At 47.9% G+C, this 18,448-nt stretch overlaps 1 protein-coding gene across 1 annotated transcript; it reads right to left on the minus strand.

Moving 5' to 3' along the window:
• Positions 1–4,700: 4,700 nt before the first annotated feature.
• Positions 4,701–18,442, minus strand: FCF1 (FCF1, rRNA-processing protein). The gene is made up of 7 exons (XM_014519116.2): positions 18,307–18,442; positions 17,087–17,158; positions 15,631–15,779; positions 14,296–14,368; positions 7,366–7,453; positions 6,161–6,255; positions 4,701–4,938 (listed from the first exon to the last, which is right to left on the minus strand). Exons 1-7 carry the CDS (start codon positions 18,339–18,341, stop codon positions 4,890–4,892), a joined length of 561 nt encoding a protein of 186 aa, XP_014374602.1. The 5' UTR covers positions 18,342–18,442; the 3' UTR covers positions 4,701–4,889.
• Between the last annotated feature and the right edge of the window lie 6 nt (positions 18,443–18,448).

The raw sequence follows: 18,448 nt of genomic DNA on the forward strand, positions 1-18,448 counted from the left end.
CAGCCTCAGAACCAAACTGATTAAAGGGAGTTCACGGGGCTGCCACCCGATCTCACTCGCCTAGGGCGTCTACACGGTCGGAACTTTCAAAGCCATCTCTTTCCCAACCTGCCAAAATATGGAAAGAAGTACTCACCAGTCCGTTGAAACCTCCCTCGCCCCACCTGATTAAGTTGGTCCTTCGAGCGTTGCGCCGTTGTGCCCCTCCCCGACTCCGTCAGGCAACCAGGAGACGGTCAGACCTCCGACGAATAAGGTCGGTGGCGCCTGGCCCTCGCGCCGTCCACAGTTGTTGCCGGAGCCGGAGAGGTGGACCAGGCAAGGAAGTCAGCTAGGCCCCACGTTGAGCGCCAGAAATTGTTGTCCCCAAAGGACGGTGAGTTCGTGCCCAGTGCGCTTGTGCCAATAAACACACGGGGTGAAGGATCCAACTTAAACTTTATTTCTGCGCACAAAGTGGTGCTTGTTCGCAAAGCAAGCACCCCCACCCCAGTGGGCGTCTGCCTTATATAGCTACGTAACAGGTTAAACCTGCTGATGTGATGACATGTATAGCAAGCCCAGCAAGTAACCCCCCTTCCAGCTCCGGAACTTTGTTGATACAGTTTTCCTTCTAGCGAGGCCAGCAATCAGCAACTACGCAACAAGCAATCTCCCCCAGCCTAAACAATCTACTGTATGCCCTTGGTTAGATAAAATACTTTTTTCAGAACACGAAGCTGTTCCTGAAGTAGAAAATGCATAGTAAAAGTTCAAGGGATCTCTGCTGGACATGGCTTCCAGCCCTACCTCTGTCCCTAGGGGTTTAGCCAGGTGCCCCTGAAACAAGGGGTGCTTATCAGGCAGATGGGCTAAAACCTAGGTAAATACAACTTAACTGGTAACATTCCCTTTCTGTAGTGTGAATGCAAACTGGCATCAGTTAACTAGTGCTGTGTCTTGCAGTGCCTTGCCAGAATTCCTCCATGTGCCCATAAAGATCAGATTCACCCAAAGAACCTTGTCTGCCATAAAGAGCAGACAAATTCTTTCACAATTCACTGGGAAAGAATTAATAGAAAAACTCACTGAAGTGATAAGAACCACAGGATAAGCTCCCAAAAATCTTAGCACCAAAAAAGAATGCCAGTGTGGACCCAGCAGCTTGAGGATTATTTTGTAGTCTGGCTGCTTTTGCTAGAGCTAGACTAACTTGACAGAAATAACTTTGGGGTAGAGAACTCTAGTTAAATGTGCAGTGGAGATGCATCCTTAAATAAGAGCTGCTCTGAAAATTTGGCTACACAGATATAATCCTGTAGCCCTTGCTTGATCCTTACCTGAACAAGTAGTGTGGGTTTCAGAATGTTGACTGATTTTTGCATAATTAGCACTTTAGAGATTGAATTTACTTGAGTGAAAAAGACAATCTAGATTTAATTATTATCAGTTAGATTTACAATTACTTAGTAAGGACCCCAGCCTCAGGTGAGCCTGTACAGAAGAAAGGCTTGGGTCCAGACACTGGTATTCTTTCCTGCTTGGGGCAGGAAGTATACTCTAGTACCTTCCCAAGTCCTTAGGTTACATCACCATTTTTTAGTCTGAAGACAGTTTCAGGGACAGCCTTGGATTAAAACATCTGAAATCAAGCACCAGACACAGCTTTTAAAACTTTTTTGAAGACATTTTAGTGGCAACATTTTGGTGAAGATACACTGGTATATTGGGACAGATTTCCTAACTAACAGAAACAGCTACAGCTGCTAGTGCAGTGTACTGCAGTTTGCCTTATCTACATGATGACTTAACAGAGAATAATTGAACCCTGCTGTCAGCCCAAATAGAGAGCTCTTCTTAGCTTTGAGGTTCAAGTACAGGCAGTCCTCGACTTCTGGTGTTTCGACTTACGGTGATTCGCACTTGCAGCGCTCCGCCATTTACATCCATGTTATTACTTACAGCACTGGATACTCACACTTATGGCATGACAGCAACTCAGGCAGCACACAAACGTACATACGTCACCCAGTCAGTCTGATTCCTGATGTGCTCCGGCGCGTAAGTTTCTTGTATTCTTTGGATTCTTAGTGCATGTTAAACTTTGTTTATATATTCAGTCCTTAAAAATGGCTGATAAAAGGAAAAGACAGTGCTCTAGCGACGGTGATGGATGCTGTACCCAGCCACTTGGCACAGGCTCATGGGGCTGGAACCGTTGCCTGGCGGCACAGGGCTCCTGGCTCTGACCCCAGGCGGGGCGGGATGGGCCATGGGAATCGCTCCTGGGGCTGGTGTGTCCCACCTGCACTCTAGCAGCTCCGGTGTTTATGGTCATTTCTATAAAAAGTTGGGCATCAGGCCCTTGGTCAGGAACATAACCCCCTATTATAACATTGTTTCTATGGGAAAATCAGATTCGACTTACAGCGCCTTTTCCAGGAACGTAACCTGTCATAAGTGCGAGGACTGCCTGTATATGGCTTAATGTCACACATTCAGCCTGGCACCTGTTCTGTCCTGCTCCATCCTCTTTACGTAGGGCAAAATGGCTGGAAGGGCACTGCAAAAATGCTGTAAGTAGTGCTATCTTATGAATGTTGCATGCTTTTTGCAAGGCATGAAGAAGCACGTGGAAGTAGATGTTAGACTTGGAGAGGAATACCAAGATGATAGCCCCGTAAAAGGCAAAAGTTGGCTTATCCCAATGGCTCTCAATCTTTTTAGACTCAAGACACCTCTCAGAAAACATCAGCTCTTAGTTTTCACTCAAATTTTGACTACTGTACAGGCTAATAATAGAGCAATTCTGCCATTTCAAATAACTCAGACCACAAAAGGCCAGAATGTTTTTATTACTGTGGATTCCTATTTGACATTTCTGGGTTTATCTTCTGAATTGTGTTTGCACATATAACAGTGCTAACATTGTGCCGCGGTACCCATATTGAGAATCACTGAGAATCATATGTACATGCCTGAGACACATTCAGACAAACCAGCTTGCTTATTTGACACTTGATGGCAGATTTGTCCTCAATAACCTATGTGGTTGTGTTCTCAAAACATAGAGCATGGGACAGGGGAGGAATTTTACTAGCTTTCCTCAGATATAGCATAGCTTCATAGTAGTTAGGGTCGGAAGGGACCTGAGCAGATCATCAAGTCTGACACCCTGCCACGGTCAGGAAAAGATGCTGGGATCAAACAACCCCAGCTAGGTGTCTATGTAGCCTCCTTTTGAAGACCCCCAGGGTAGGAGTGAGCACCACTTCCCTTGGAAGTTGGTTCCAGATCCTAGCTGCCCTCTGAAGTAGCACCTCCTGATATCTAGCCTGAATCTACTCTGTCAACTTATGGTCGTTATTCCTTGTTACTCCCGGTAGTGCTCGGGGGAACAGGGACTCTCCCATAGCCTGCTGGTCCCCCTTGGCCAGTTTATAGACGGTCACCAGATCCCCTCTCAGCCTTCTCTTGTGGAGGCTGAACAGGTTCAGGTCCCATAGCCTCCCTTCGTAGGGCCTGCCCTGCTGCCCCCTGACCACGTGAGTGGCCCTCCTCTGGACCCCCTTCATCCTGGCCACATCCCTCCTGACGTGTGGTGCCCAGAACTGGATGCAATACTCCACCTGCAGCCTGACCAATGTCACATAGAGGGGGATGATCACCTCCTTGGACCTGCTTGTGATGCATCTCTGGATGCATGACAAGGTGCGGTTAGCTTTCCTGACCGCATCCCCACACTGTTGGCCCATAGATTTGTATGTTAGGGTCGGAAGGGACCTCAATAGATCATCGAGTCTGACCCCCTGCATAGGCAGGAAAGAGGGCTGGTTTAGTGCTGGTTTCAGATGACTCCAGCCAGATGTCTATCTAACCTCCTCTTGAAGACCCCCAGGGTAGGGGAGAGCACTACCTCCCTTGGCAGCCCATTCCAGATTTTGGCCACTCTAACTGTGAAGATGTTCTTCCTAATGTCCAGTCTAAATCTGCTCTCTGCTAGTTTATGGCCATGATTTCTTGTGACCCCCAGGGGTGCCTTGGTGAGTACAGCCTCACCAATTCCTTTCTGTGCCCCCATGATGAATTTATAGGCAGCAACAAGGTTGCCTTTCAACCTTCTCTTGTGGAGGCTGAAGAGGTCCAGGTGCCCTAGTCTCTCCTCGTAGAGCTTGGCCTGCAAGCCCTTAACCATATGAGTAGCCCTTCTCTGGACCCTCTCCAGCATGTAAGACTTCTATTTAGTCAGGATCTTAGTTAAATAAGAAGGTTTTAAAGATAGGCTTAACCATAATTTTGTAATTTTCTTGTACTGCATTTCATTAAAGTCTCTGTGCCCATGTGGGAAATATCAGCTATCAAGGCCTTAGTATTTCCCTTGTTCTTCAGCATATACAGAATTCTGACCACAGGGCAGAACTAAGCTTGAAATGCCAGAGGAATATTTCTCCCTCAGCAGATTACTGGTTCAGATTGATCCAAAACTCCAGTTTCTGGGAACTTGTATGGACTCACTCTAGCCCCTCGCTGGGTGTCCCCTGACCCTTTGTGCAAGGCATTAGAAGAAAATTTTTCTAAGCACCTCTACTGCAGAGGGAGGTGAAAGGAATGTATAGGCACTCATACTCATGGTCCTCAGGTCCTCTCCCTAAGGCTCACATGACCTATTGTAGTAAGTTACCAGTAGCAGTCTGAGCAAAAGTGAATACAAGGCAGATGGATCCAGAACAGCTTTTTATTAGAAAACAAAGTTCTGAAGACAAAACCTAAGCAGCAGTCTGTTGTCATCTTCAATCCTTGCAGTGCTCCCAGCATTAAGGAGAAAGGGGGAGGGGGGTAGAAACAAAGGGACCCTCTGGTTTGTTCAGAGTCCTGGCAGCAGGGAGTTTTGGGAACTTCTGCTGCAAGAATTAGAGTCGAGGGGCTCCATAATCATCTGGCATCCTTTCAATATTATACCTGGAAGTGACGAAAGAGAACTTGTGAGTGTGGAACGGCTTGCACAGAAAGCAGCCTCCAAGGTAACTGCCCTGTCACATTCCTCTTTGTAAGTAATGATTGCAGTAAGCAGCCAAAACAGACGTACCTGGCAGCAAGCCACCAGGTGGCATTCTGACTTTACTATCATTTGGGATTTGAGCTTGAAGCCTGATAGCAGCGAGGAGATGCAGGGAGATCACCACCAGTGATCCAGTATTACCGTTTACTGGATGTGGACACCTCAGAGAATTAGTCATCCCCAGATAAGGAAATATTTTTCCTACCAAGCTCTTACTAAAGAAATAACATTAATGCTTTCAGCTCAATGACAGAACATATGGCAAGCAGAGAACTTCAGAAAGCTGTTTTATTAGCTGCTCAATTTGGATTCAAAGGCTCTAAAGGATGAGGACAAGGAATATTTAGTATAAGAAGTAATCAAAGCTACATATCAATTAGCGGGCAGTTGGGGCTCCATTGATTTACCTCAACCAGACTCATGGGTGCAGTTACATTATTCTCCTCCCTCATCTTAACTAGATTTCCCATCTCCTGACTCTCACCCTCAACTATGGTAAGCACAAACACCTTCTCTCCTCTACTGCTCCCTCTCATCCAACCTAAAGTATCTTCCCTTCTCTGCCTATGCCTTGATTTCTCCCCATTTTACTTACCTATAAAAAGTTTCACAGAGTTGTAATGAAAGATACAACCCCAAAAGCTGTATTTCATGCTGAAGGTGGTATATATACCTCGTATATTGAAGGTGGTTTGCAAAGGCCATTTAAGAGCCTAGATTAAAAAGCCATCATAACAAGCTAGAAAGGCTTCAACTGCTGAGTTTTTCCAATTTCAAATTATGTTACATCAGGTTGCAGCTCCCATAATGTTTAAAGCCATTTCCAGTTGAACAAATAGACTCAAATGGTACCACACAGATTTGAAAAAATTCACAACCAAGTGGTTTATAATAAAAATGACTTTACAAACTTATTCTTTTTGGTGCTGCTGTTATAATAGCCCACAGCCCTTTCTTCACAAAGGCAGATATGCCCTTATGCAACCACACTTGCTATTAAGGACTATACAATAACACACACTAGAAAAAACAATATAAGATAGATCAAATGTGCATGGAAGCAAACTGCTAACAGAGCAACTCTGTCAGTTAGCATGGTTGCCTGTTAAAAAGGTCTCTCACCTATGATTGGAAATGTACATAATAGGGACTCCTGGGATCTTTCGGATTCTCCGCTTGAGATCTCGGTCTACGGTGGCCACAATGTAACACTTGTGCTGCAAAACAAAAAAAAAGAAGTATATCAGAGTAGCCACCAGTTATTTGTCCAACAAGGAAAAGGTCAAGCAAATGCCTTTATTCACTTATAACATGAGACCAGGTAGAAACAGATATAACTTCAAATTGGTGATTCTGTAGCAATACAAACATAGCAAACCCTGTTTCATTCAGTGTTAAAATCAGAGCAGTTTAACTAATTTGTTTGCTGAAGGGTAGGCTTGGCAGAATTCAAATTTGATTTATCTTTAAATAATTTTGAGGGATAATATTAATGTTTATTTTAAAACACTTATTTAGATTTTTATCGATTTAAATTTTCAGGACTGTTCAGTTTAACCACCTGCTGTGACAAACGTAACTACTGTAGGACTGCTGCCAGCTGAGTGGTAGCGCTGCCATCGGTTCTGGCTGTGCTCACTGGTAGCTCCCTCATCTGCTTTGCTACTCTCTCTTCCTTTGTTCCCAGTCTGCTGAGGTTTCTAGGAGTTACAGTCCAAACTAGTCAGCATGGTTCTATAGGACTGCTCCCCCTGTTGTCACACACTCCATCAGCCATCATTTTTCTTAAGTCCCCTTTCTATAAATTCTGATTATTCACTATGGAAATATTTGTCTGGTTAGCAAGTGCGAGGTAAACTTGATGTTTATCAAAGTTTACCAATAAAAATCAAATCCTGCCAAGCCTACTAAAGGGTCATGCAGAGGAAACAGTTACACTCTAACAGCTGATGTGCCCTATCAAGCAGGAGGCATGAAGCTGTTTTTAATCAAAGTATCACTACATTAACTGCAGTCTTCTGCTCGTTGTCTCATCTAGGTGACTTACAAAGGTTACCCAGCCTTATCAATGACTGGAGGACTCAGGAAGCAACTATCCACTTTACCTATTTCTTGGAATAGTACTGCACAACAAGGTGCATTATGGGGATGTTATAGCTTCCTCCAAATATATTAACATTAGTATTGCAACTACAGTGACCCTGACCAGATAGTGCCATTTCTTTGTGTTCAATTTTATAGCTCATTCATGCCCACAGGATTTCAGCAACTCTTATTAAGCTTTCATGCCAGAAAAGCAAAAAATGACCCCTAGGAATGGGAGGTACCTGAGTGACCCTCTGCACCAAGCAGTCATCTGCATAGGTTCCTTTGTGCATGCAAGGCAGGCGCTCAAATCGTGGGTCCTTGGCTATCCTGGGGAATAATAAAAGGCAGCATTAGGGAGAGCATCCAGGCAACCTGATCAGAGCAACATTTTCAGACAACAAGGCAAGGATGGAGAATCCACCTCTTTCTGGGCAGTGGCCAAACCTCAAGACCATGACTCAGAACAGCAGGTGAACCCACCACTTCAGCCAATCTGAAACGAACAGGATGAATCAGGGAACAAACTGGGCTAATATATTCCACCTGCTTGTTACATTTTATTACAGGGGTTGGCAACCTGTGGCTTACAGGCTGGATCTGGCCCATGGAGTCATTTCATCAGGCCTGTGGACATGGGGCTTTGACAGCATTTGGTGGGGGGAACAAGCAGCAGCTCCAGGCACTTTCCCCTTGCCACTTTGGGGACAATTGGAAACTGCCGACCTTCTTCCTTTGTTGCTGGGGGCCAAGCTGCTGCTGCCAGTAGCAACAACAATTGGGTCCTAGCACCTGCCCACCTCTGACCTGAACTGGATCACTCCAACCCCCAGCCTAAAATGGTTGCCAAATGCTGCTTTATTACAGTACCACACAGGAGTCTCAGTGAGGATCAGGGCCCCACAGTGCCAGGCTTTAGTCAAACAGAAAAAAACGTAAGAAACATGTGCTTTGGTGCAAAATCCATATCTTCTTCTAGCACTTTGAGATAAAGTACTTAGAGCTCTGTAGTACCCGTATCGCAATACCATACAACAGGTCAATATAGAAAGTGAAAAACATCACTTGTGATTAATGTTCCAGAGATGAACTAGTTCCCTAATTTGGAATGATGCCTTACAGATCATGGTGTTGCAGGCCACTACCCTGGCTCTAGAATAGTTTCACATTTTTAAGAGTCTGACAAGACTGAGACTGAGCTTATGCGAGAAGCTCCTGAAATCTTGGGCCAATCTTTTTGGAAAGAGACAACCCCCCTTCTTTGTACACAGGCTTTTCCTCTACTTATTCTCAGCCTGGAGGGATTTTTGATCTTGGAAATGTTGTTAGAACTGAAAGCAGGAAAACAAATATGTGGCACGTAACAAGATCAGGAGATTGCTTTTAACAGGGTTCACTTATGCCATTTCTTTTTTTCCAAAACATGCCCTAAAAACGAACCTTTGTGCTGGCAGGTGCCTTTCATATGGCAAGAAGAATGCAAGGTAGTTACAAGACCTGGAACAATACGAAAATTCGGTGCTCTATGGGCATGGAGAGGCTCCTTTTTTCCCCATAGCTGTGCTAAGGCAGAATGCTCTAGGAACATACCACTTGTAGACATTTTTCAGTGATCTTGCAAGCAAATGCAATTAATGTTCAAAAGGCTGAAGATAAATTTTAAGAAAATAGACTAGAATATGCAAGAAAAAAATACATTAAAGTATTTATTGTAATAATGATAAAACACAGAAAGTTACAGTTGGCACATTTTAACTGGTGCAAGCTCAGGGCTGGATAGACTTTGTTTGAGTCTGTGAGGACCCCAATATTAAAAGGACCCACAAAGGTTTCAGAGCTCATAGTGGGAGAACACAATGCAACCTATGGAACTGCTACTGAGGACCTTGCAGGACTTTACAAAACAAGCTCTCTCTCGTGTGAGATTCCTTAATACCCACTCCCCCTCCCTCCAATAGCCTACCTGCTTCTGTCCTATTTTCCTTTGGCTTGATCTAAGTGCCAGCGGCAGAAGTCTTGCTACAAACATCACCAACTGGATCAAAGAATTAAATCTTAAGGTCTGGTTTGCCACATTGGTAAAGGTTTTATCATTGTCTCCAACTTCTGTATGGTCTTGACCAGTAGAATTCTCCAGTATAATAGACAACTTGCCATATCCAGACTGCTGACTCTTAGCAAGTGGATAGATATTCACTTTTGATTCTGGAAATGCAGCCACATGTCTTCAATGGCCCAGGCCAGAAGCCGGGAGGTGCTAGAGCAGTGGTCTCCAACCTTTTTAAGTACCAGATCATTTTTTAATTCAAGTCCCAGTGAGGGAGGGAGTGGGGCAGAGGCAGGGGCAAGGGTGAGTGGGAGGATTGGAGGCCAGGCAGCTCACCCAGGCACGTGGGGGGGATGACAGACAGGTAAGGTTCTGAATGGCAGCCAGCATGGCTTCGTTGCAGGCAGGTCTTGCCTTACCAACCTCATCTCCTTCTGTGACCAGGTAACTCGCCACCTGGACATGAGAGAGCAGGTTGACATTGTATACCTTGACTTCCAAAAGGCTTTTGATCTAGTATCCCATGATGTCCTCGCGAGAAAATTAGAGGATTGTGGGCTTAACTCTGAGACAATCAGGTGGGTAAGAAACTGGCTGCAAGATAGAACCCAGAGAGTCATAGTGAATGGATCTGCGTCATCCTGATAAGAAGTGGACAATGATGTCCTGCAGTGGTCGGTGCTTGGTCCAGTACTTTTCAACATCTTTATTAATGATTTAGATGGGGGGGTGGGGGGGGGGGTGAAGAGCTCACTGGCCAAGTTCACAGACAACACCAAGTTATGGGGAAGCATGGTCACACTTGAAGATAGGCTACAGATACAGGCAGACCTAGACAGGCTAGCAAGTTGGGCAGATCAGAATCTGATTAAGTTCAACATTGAGAAATGTAAAGTGCTCCACCTCAGGACAAGCAGCCACCAACACACCTAGAGGCTTGGCAGCACCAAACTGACTAGCACTATGAGTGAAAAGGACTTGGGGGTAAAAATAGACCACAGTACGAATATAAGCCGGCAGTGCAATGCTGTAGCCAGTAAGGCAAATAGCATTCTGGCATGCATCAATTGATTCACCTCCAGCAAAACCAAAGAAGCGATTCTTCCATTCTACTCAGCACTGGCGAGACCGCAGCTGGAGTACTGCGTCCAGTTCTGGGCACCACACTTTAATGAGGACGTGGACAAGTTTGAGAGAGGCCAAAGAAGCACCACCTGTATGGATCAGTCTTACATTGCAAGCCATACAAGGAAAGGCTGCGGGATCTTGGACTCTTCAGTTCGAAAAGAAGGCTGAGGGGGGACCTGGTAGCAGCTTACTGCTACACTAGGGGAGTACATCAAGGGCTCAGTGAACAACTGTTCACCAGGGCGCTCGAGGGGAAAACCAGGAGTAATGGCCACAAGGTCCTGGAAGATCGATTCAGGCTCAATATTAGGAAAAACTTCGTCACAAGTCAGGGTGTCCAGACTGGAATAAGTTCCCTCCAGACTACCCTGGAAATCTTGAAGAGGAGACTAGAGAGTCACCTGATCCCCAGTTATCTTTCCTACTTGGTGCAGGGGGCTGGACCCAATGATCTTCTGAGGTTCCTTACAGCCTTACAATCTATGAATCTAAGTGCTTTGTTGTTACTGTATTCATTACATAAGCTACCCACTATAATACATACTATGCCAGCCCCATATGTGCATGGGGTGGAGCCAGCTGTCACTGCACCTCAAGCCCTGCTGCAGCTGGCCTGGAAGCGGCCTGATGCCATGTGCATCCCACCGATGGGCTGAGCCTCGCCCCCTACCTGTCGAGCAGCGAGACACATGGCATCAGGAAAGGCTCCTTTTTTGGGACAAAACGGACTGGGACTATCTGCTCATCCAGAGGCACGTTGGGGGTGCTCCCACCACTGGGTACACCCTGGCAGTGGCCCTGGGGGCCCGTGCTCCCCCCACCTGTGCTCGAGGCACAAAAAGCAGCCCACAGCAGCAGCTACCTCTGCCCCTGGAGCCTCCGCTGGGGTGTGCCCAGTGGTGGAGAACCCCCACCCCCACGCCCCTTGAACGAGCAGCTCTTTTGAGACCTGGATGGGCTGCAGTCCGACCCCACGTGAGTCGCATAGCTGGGCTGAGCTGCACCCACCTGGCGGTGGGACACAGGTAGCATCAGGCCCTGGCCCATCTGGGTCTGGGACTATCTGCTCGGCCAGGGGTGTGTTGGGGGCTCCCGCTGCTGGGCGCACCCTGGCAGAGGCCCTGGGAGCCTGTGCCCCCAAGCACAGGTGGGGTGGAGCACAGGCCCCTCCACACGAGTGCACCCACCAGTGGGAGACCTCCCCATGCACCCCTGGACAAGCTGATAGTTCTAGATCTGGCCAAACTGGGGCCCTATGCTACATGCATCCTGCCGCCAGGCAGGCAGGGCGTGTGGCTCAGCCCAGCGGCGGGATGCACATGATGACACTCCCAGGCCAGCTGCAGTGGGGCTCGAGGCACAGCGGGCAGCGGCAGCTGCCACCACCCTGCACAGAGACCGGGGGCACATGCTCCCAGGGCCTCCGCCAGGGTGCACCCAGCAGTGGGACCCCTCCCCGCCCCCAGACAAGCCCCCTGGTCTCCAATCCTCCCAGCACCTGCCCGGACTAGGGTCCCACTCACCTTCCCCTGCTCTTGGATGTGCCACACTCCATCTGTCCCTCACCATGGAGGCCTTGATCTGGCCCCTGCCCCTTCTCTCCCCAACAGACTGACCTGATGGGGGGGGGGAAGGAGGAGGAGAGGGCACATGTGCGTGCCCAGCCCAGGATCCACCGAGAGTAGCTCCACAATTGATTATTCTATCACAATCAACTGGTTGGCAACCACTGTGCTAGAGCATGCCCCCTTGCTTGGCTGGAACAGAGCAGCTTGGGCTAGCCTGCCCACCCTACAAAGAGGGGGCGGTTTGTGGGAGAGGTGCAAAGCATCCTGGGATGCTGGGCAACTGTGAGTTAATTTGAATCTGGAGGGGATCTGGGACAGAAGTTCAGTAAACTGATTTACCTTAAATCAGTTAAATCTGATACTATATCCATCCTGCTTTATCTTAAACTAGTTTCAGTTTAAGATAAACTCAAAAACTTACAGTTGGCACGTTCTAACTTTTAAAAGCAGTTTATGTGCACAGTCATTTTGAAAGCAGGTTATGTGCACTGAACTTCTGTTGTTTTACAAATTGAACCCGTTTCTGACTGCTTATACTGGTTTGCGTATAATTTTTGTCCCTAGCCTTTGCGAATATATCTCACAATGTGTCCTTCCAAACTAATTCTTGCTATGATGCTACTGAGTTTTGGCTTGGATCTGCACCATGCTTTTTTTTTTTTTAAATAAAAGCTTACTGCAATTGTGCAGAAACTGACAGGTTCAGAAGACAAGCTCTGACAGAGCATTCCACCCCAGCCGAATCTAACCTGCTTTAGAGACAAGAATCTTCTATTTCCCCAATGCATAGTTAAAATGCATGTTGAATGGATGCCTTTGTGTGTTATATATTTAACACTGTTTAAACAAGTCAGTGAGGTGTGTGGAGTAGCTAAATGGAAAGGAAAAGGACTGAAGAACAGAGACTAGAGGCCTGTATTACTACACTCACAGGCAGAGCTACATCAGCTATGGAGGTGGAAAGATCACACCTGCTGGCCAATGGAGCTCCGTCAGCAAAACCCCTGGAGTGGCAGCAGGTCTCTCAGCAGAGTTTTTTACCATTTGGTGCCTTGTGTAGCATTTGGAAGCAGGAGAACTCCTTTTAAACAGAAGATCCGCATCCACATCAGGGGATCCAGTTGCTTAAATGCTACCATGACAGCTAAAGCAGCAGGAGCCCCCATAGCACAGACAAGGGCTGTTCAACTTTCAGGCACCTGGAGCCCACATGCAATGTGGGCCACAGATCCATTCCCTTCAGTCTGCCTCCCCACCCCGCACATGCAGCCCAGCATCCTACCCCACCCTGCACCTCCCATGGGCAGTCTGCCCTGCAGCACAGGCAGCCCAGCTCCAGCCCCACTGCCACACACACACACAGCACCCGCACCCCCAGCTGTGCATATTATACAAGCAGTCTACCTGCAGCATGGACAGCCTGGCTCCTTCTACTCATGGACAGCATGGGCAGCTTGACCCCCTCCTGCTGTGCCACCCCAGTCCCAGGAGCAGGGACAGGAATCAGAACCTGAAGGAGGGAGGGGGAGCCTGGAGACCACGGCTACTGCAGCTGCAAAAGCAAGCGGCAGCTAGGCAAGAGCCCACAAGCCACACGATACCCCCTCATGGGGTACCAGTTGGACAGTCCTGATACAGACCTAACCAGTAGGGCTGTGCAAAATTTTTCCAGGTGTTTCGTTACGAAGTGTTTTGATGCGTTTCAAACTCAAAACAGCAAAATTGAAATGAAACAAGAGGCTTCAAAACAGCTTCGAAACGTTTTGAATTTCAAAGCCGGGCTTACTTGGCTTCAGTGCCAGTCCCAGGCAGCAGAGGCAGCCTCCTGTTATCCAGCACACAGATCCGGGGGCCTGCACCCTCAGGAGGGCTGCAGGGCTGTACCAATCTGCGCACTGGATAACAGGAGGCTGCTGCTGTTGCCTGGGGCCAGCAGCAGCAGCAATCTTCCCTGGTGCTGGGTGCGGGCTGAGTCCAGCTTCAGTTCCAGGTGGCAGCAGCAGCCTCCTGTCATCCGGTGCACAGATCCAAGGACCCACACCCCCAGGAGTTGTCTGGTACAGCCCCGCAGCCCTCCCAGTTTGAGGTGCAGTTTCCTAGAAACCTCTAAACCTATCTCCTTGAAACTTGGCAGGCTTCATGCCCTCAGAAGGGGCTACTATCCCTGAAATTTTCATCTGAATGAGGCAAGCAATGACAAAGTTTTAGGCATTTTCATGATTACCCATTATAACCTACGGGCAAAACGTCAAAATGTGTTGAAACAGCCAAACAGTTTCGACAAAATGAAACGGAACAATGCTTCGAAACAAAATGAAATGAAATGATGAAACAAAACACTGTCCTCCTTTGAAATGGCAAAATGGAAGTTGAAACGAAACAGTGCTGTTTTGCACAGCCTACTAACCAGTCTGGCATCCTGTACCCACCTTAGTGCAACACGGTACTTCTGTCCCAGCTTCTCAATTTCAGCCATTACACAGTCTGTGATACAAGGGATACCTGAATGAACAGAATATGAATGTTAATTATCTGTGTTTGCACCAACAGTGCACTAGGTCCTTACAGGATATAAATAAAGTGATGATGGGTTCTAGAGAATGCGAGATAGTTCGTACTAGTTATTAATAGGGACCTACTGAATTTGCAACAGAAGTGGGGTGTGCGGCAGCTCCTTTAATCTTGCAGGTCCCCTAGGCCCCCCACAACAGCTACTCTTCACTCCCTACTTGCTCTCGATAGGCAGGGAAGCGAAAACCATGATTTTAAATATGGTGCTGTTTTTGCCTCCCTGCCAGTCAGCACCAAGCAGCAGGGCTGCTGGGGCCCCTCGGTAAAGAGCTTGGCCAATCAGCAGTGGGAGGCAAAAATGGCACCATATTTAAAACTGTGGTTTTCACCTTCCTGCCAATTAGGAGCGAGCCACAAATGGTGGGGCCCCTCTCCTGATCAACACTGGGGGACCCTGAAAGATTAAAGGAGCCGCTACACACCCCGCTTCCACTGTGAATTCAATAGGTCCCTACCTATTAAGTAGACCATTATTCTGACTTGCTTACATATAATCCAACATATAAAAAAAAAAAATCATGAAAATTGGGAAGTAACGAAATACAAACAAGCTAAACAGTAATTTGTGCAGCTCTCACTAAACCTTTCTGATCTTCTGGATATATTTTGAATTTAAAATTTTTGTTTTTGATCTGATCTTTTGTCATTATGAGATAACAACCTTGAATGATTATTTTTAACCTGCAGGGAAGCTGGGAGTGAATATGGATCCCAGACTCACTGATCAACACTCAAGTTCCCTTGAGCCCTGTACTCTGCTGGCAGGATAGGTTCTTTTAATGGCATTTTGTTACCTTATACCAGGGGTTTTCAACCTTTTTTAATAAGTGTACCCCCACCGGCCAGATGCAGAGCAGCAGTAGTACAGGGTGGTGGGTGGCATGTGCGGCCTGAAGGGGGGCGCCACTGCCCTTGCCCTCCCCCACAACGTCCAGCCCTGCTCCTGGGAGACAGTGGCACGGGGTGGTGGTGGCAGCACTCCATCCCTGCCCACCCACTCATGCATACCCCCTAGGGCCTTCCCAAGTACCCCCAGGGGTACACGTACCCCCAGTTGACAATCCTTGCTTTACGCTAGCGCTATGAAGCCTAAAAAGTGGCTGTGCTGCCTTCCATGGCCCCTCATTGTAAGAACAGCCTTGAGCACACGACAATATTATTTCTTCCAGGAGAAGTTGCAAACGGACACTCACATTTGGCATACAGACAGTCCATCATTGACTGCACCAGGTCCAGCTTGGCTTTAATGGAGAAATTGATGAAGTTGGTATCAACCAGGATGTGATAAGGAGGACCTAACTGTGTGTTATACTGGAAGAATAAACAAGAGGGGTATTGTGGCCTGTCAGGAAAAGAGAGAAACCAGATCAGTTACTCCCAACTGACTCTACTTATGAACAGATATGCCAAGAAATATGCACAGCCAGGTAGTTTTGAGACTGTGGCTGGGAAGGATGGTGGGAATGACTGGACAGTCTCCTCTACCCCCTCCAAGAGTCTGTTCCCTCTCTTAATAATAGCATTTTTCCCATTATGCACATTAGGAAGTTTAGACCAGGTTCAACAAATTTCCAGAGTCCTCCCACTCCTCTTCTGTGGCCTATAGGAAAGATCTTTCTGAAGCCACCCGTGTTGGACTTTTCTCCACGGAAAGGCCAGGGATACTTTCATAGAATCACAGAAAATTAAGGTTGGAAGGGACCTCAGGAGGTTGTCTAGTTCAACCCCCTGCTAAAACCAGGACCATCCCCCCACTAGATCATCCCAGCAAAGGCTTTGTCTAGCTAGGTCTTATAAAACTCCAAAGACAGAGATTCCACAACCTCTTTGGGTAACCTGTTGCAGTGCTTTACTGCCCTCCTAGTGAGAAAGTTTTTCCTAATATCTAACTTAAACTTCCCTTGCTGCAATTTGAGACCATTGCTCCTTATTCTGTCATCTGCCATCACTGAGAACAGCTTTGGAACTACCCTTCAGGTATTTGAAGATTGCTATTAAATCCTCCCTCTGTCTTCTCTCCTCTATACAAAATAAGCCCAGTTTCCTCAGCCTCTCCTCAGAAGTCATGTTCCCCAGCCCCCACACTATTTTCATTGCTGTCTGCTGGACTCTCTCCAATTTGTCCACATCCTTTCTGTAGTGGGGGGGCAGGGCCATCCCTAGGTGAGGAGCGTGAATCAGGGCATACAGGCCCCACCATGGCTGCCATGTACCGCTGATTTTGCCACCGCTCACCAACCTCCCCCCTTCCCCCCCAGCTCTGGCAGCTTGCCACCCACCTTGTCCATCCCAGTGCCCCACACAGGCTGAGATGCCCTGGGCCCTGCACACCCCTAAGGACAGCTCTGGTGGGGGCCCAAAACTGGACACAGTACTGCAGATGTGGCCTCACCAGAACTGATAGGGAAGAATAATCTCCCTTGATTTGCTGGCAACACACTTACCAACGCTGCTCAGTATGCCTTTAGCTTTCTTTCCAACAAGGGTACACAGTTGGTTCATATTCAATTTATTGTCCACTGTAACCCCCAGATCCTTTTCTGCAGAGCTTCTGCTCACCCGCTCAACCCCCACCGGTACTGGAGCATGGAATCCTTATTTGACTCCCTTGCATGTAAGGCAGCATGTAGAATTTTTGGGGGTACTTACACCTCTCTCTCCTTGATTGCACTGGGATCATCCTTCTTTTTCACCTTGGGTTTTGCTCGATCTTTTTCTTTCCTAAATACAAACACACAAAATATGTCCAGAAAATACTTCTGAATGCATTTCAACCCGGGAGCAGACCAAGAACAGTGAAGAGAATAAGAAAAAAGTCTTCACAGTGTAAAGAATATTGGGGAAGCAGCAGCTGAGGGAGATGCTAGGGAGAAGGAGCTGGGAGACTGGAATGGATTTTTATTGAAAGGAATACTGGATCTCAGGAAGTCTCCTTGACAGCAAAATGGATCAAACTGGAAAACAGATGTCTGACCCTAATAAGACATGAGCTTATTCCAGCCTGGAGTAGGGTTGGGGAGTCCTGAATACCCTTCACTCCTTTTTGCTGGGCTGGGTATGTCACTACATGCCTTCTCCCAGATACTCTCATCCCAGAAGTTCAGTCTAAATCCCAAACATTAGTATGAGAGAAGTGGGTTGTGAGAGAGAGATGAGATAGAGAGGCTAGTGATGATCACAACCCATGCTAATATGGCAACCCTAGGAAAGAACAATGGCCGCAGACTGCGATTCAGTTTCCCTGATCCCTACTGAATTGGCCAAGGACTCCTTATCTCAGAGGAATGGGTGGGAACACAACAATCAGAACCTGAGCTGTATAAAACTCCCCCGCCGCACAAAGGTAGAGGGGTGGAAGCCTGGAACTTGCCTCAAACCCTGAGGATGGGCTGTGAGGGCCCCAGGGGTAGTGAGTGAGCACATCTGTGTTGAATGGAGCTGCTCTTAGTAACATTTGCTAGTGTCCCAGTACCCCAGTGCCTACTTCAGAGGAACTTGCTTTGGCTTCTATTGTTTACCTCTGGATAAGATGAAGTCCCCAGAGACCCCTGGGTGCAAGAGCAGCATCAGATTTGCTGTGCATCACAACAGGGACTCTAAGTGGCCGGGACTGTTCTGAGGCAAAGCGCTAACCCGTTCCTTCACCAGCCTTTCACGTGGGACCAGCGCCGCAGACAGGGCTGGCCCGCGCTGTGCGGCGCCTGCAGGGCCGTGGCTTGGCCGCGAGACAAGCGGCGCCGACCCGTGCCCTTTGCAGCCCACAGACCCCGCGCCCGGGAAGCCTTTCGAGTGGCGGGGGAAGGCGCGCGCGCGGCTTCCCGGGGGCCGCCCAGGATGTCTCAGGCGCTACAGCCCGCGCGGACACTCACAGGCGCTGGTCGCGAAGGCTGATCATACGTTTCATGGTGGCGTATTTCCTCGCCTTCTTCTGCTTGCCCTGCGGAGGGACAGGCCATGAGCGAGAGGGAGAGGGTGAGGGGCCGGGTTCGGGTCCCCGCGCGCGCGCTCGCC

This window comes from Alligator sinensis, unplaced genomic scaffold (assembly GCF_000455745.1).
Source record: "Alligator sinensis unplaced genomic scaffold, ASM45574v1 scaffold280_1, whole genome shotgun sequence".
NCBI lineage: Eukaryota > Metazoa > Chordata > Crocodylia > Alligatoridae > Alligator > Alligator sinensis.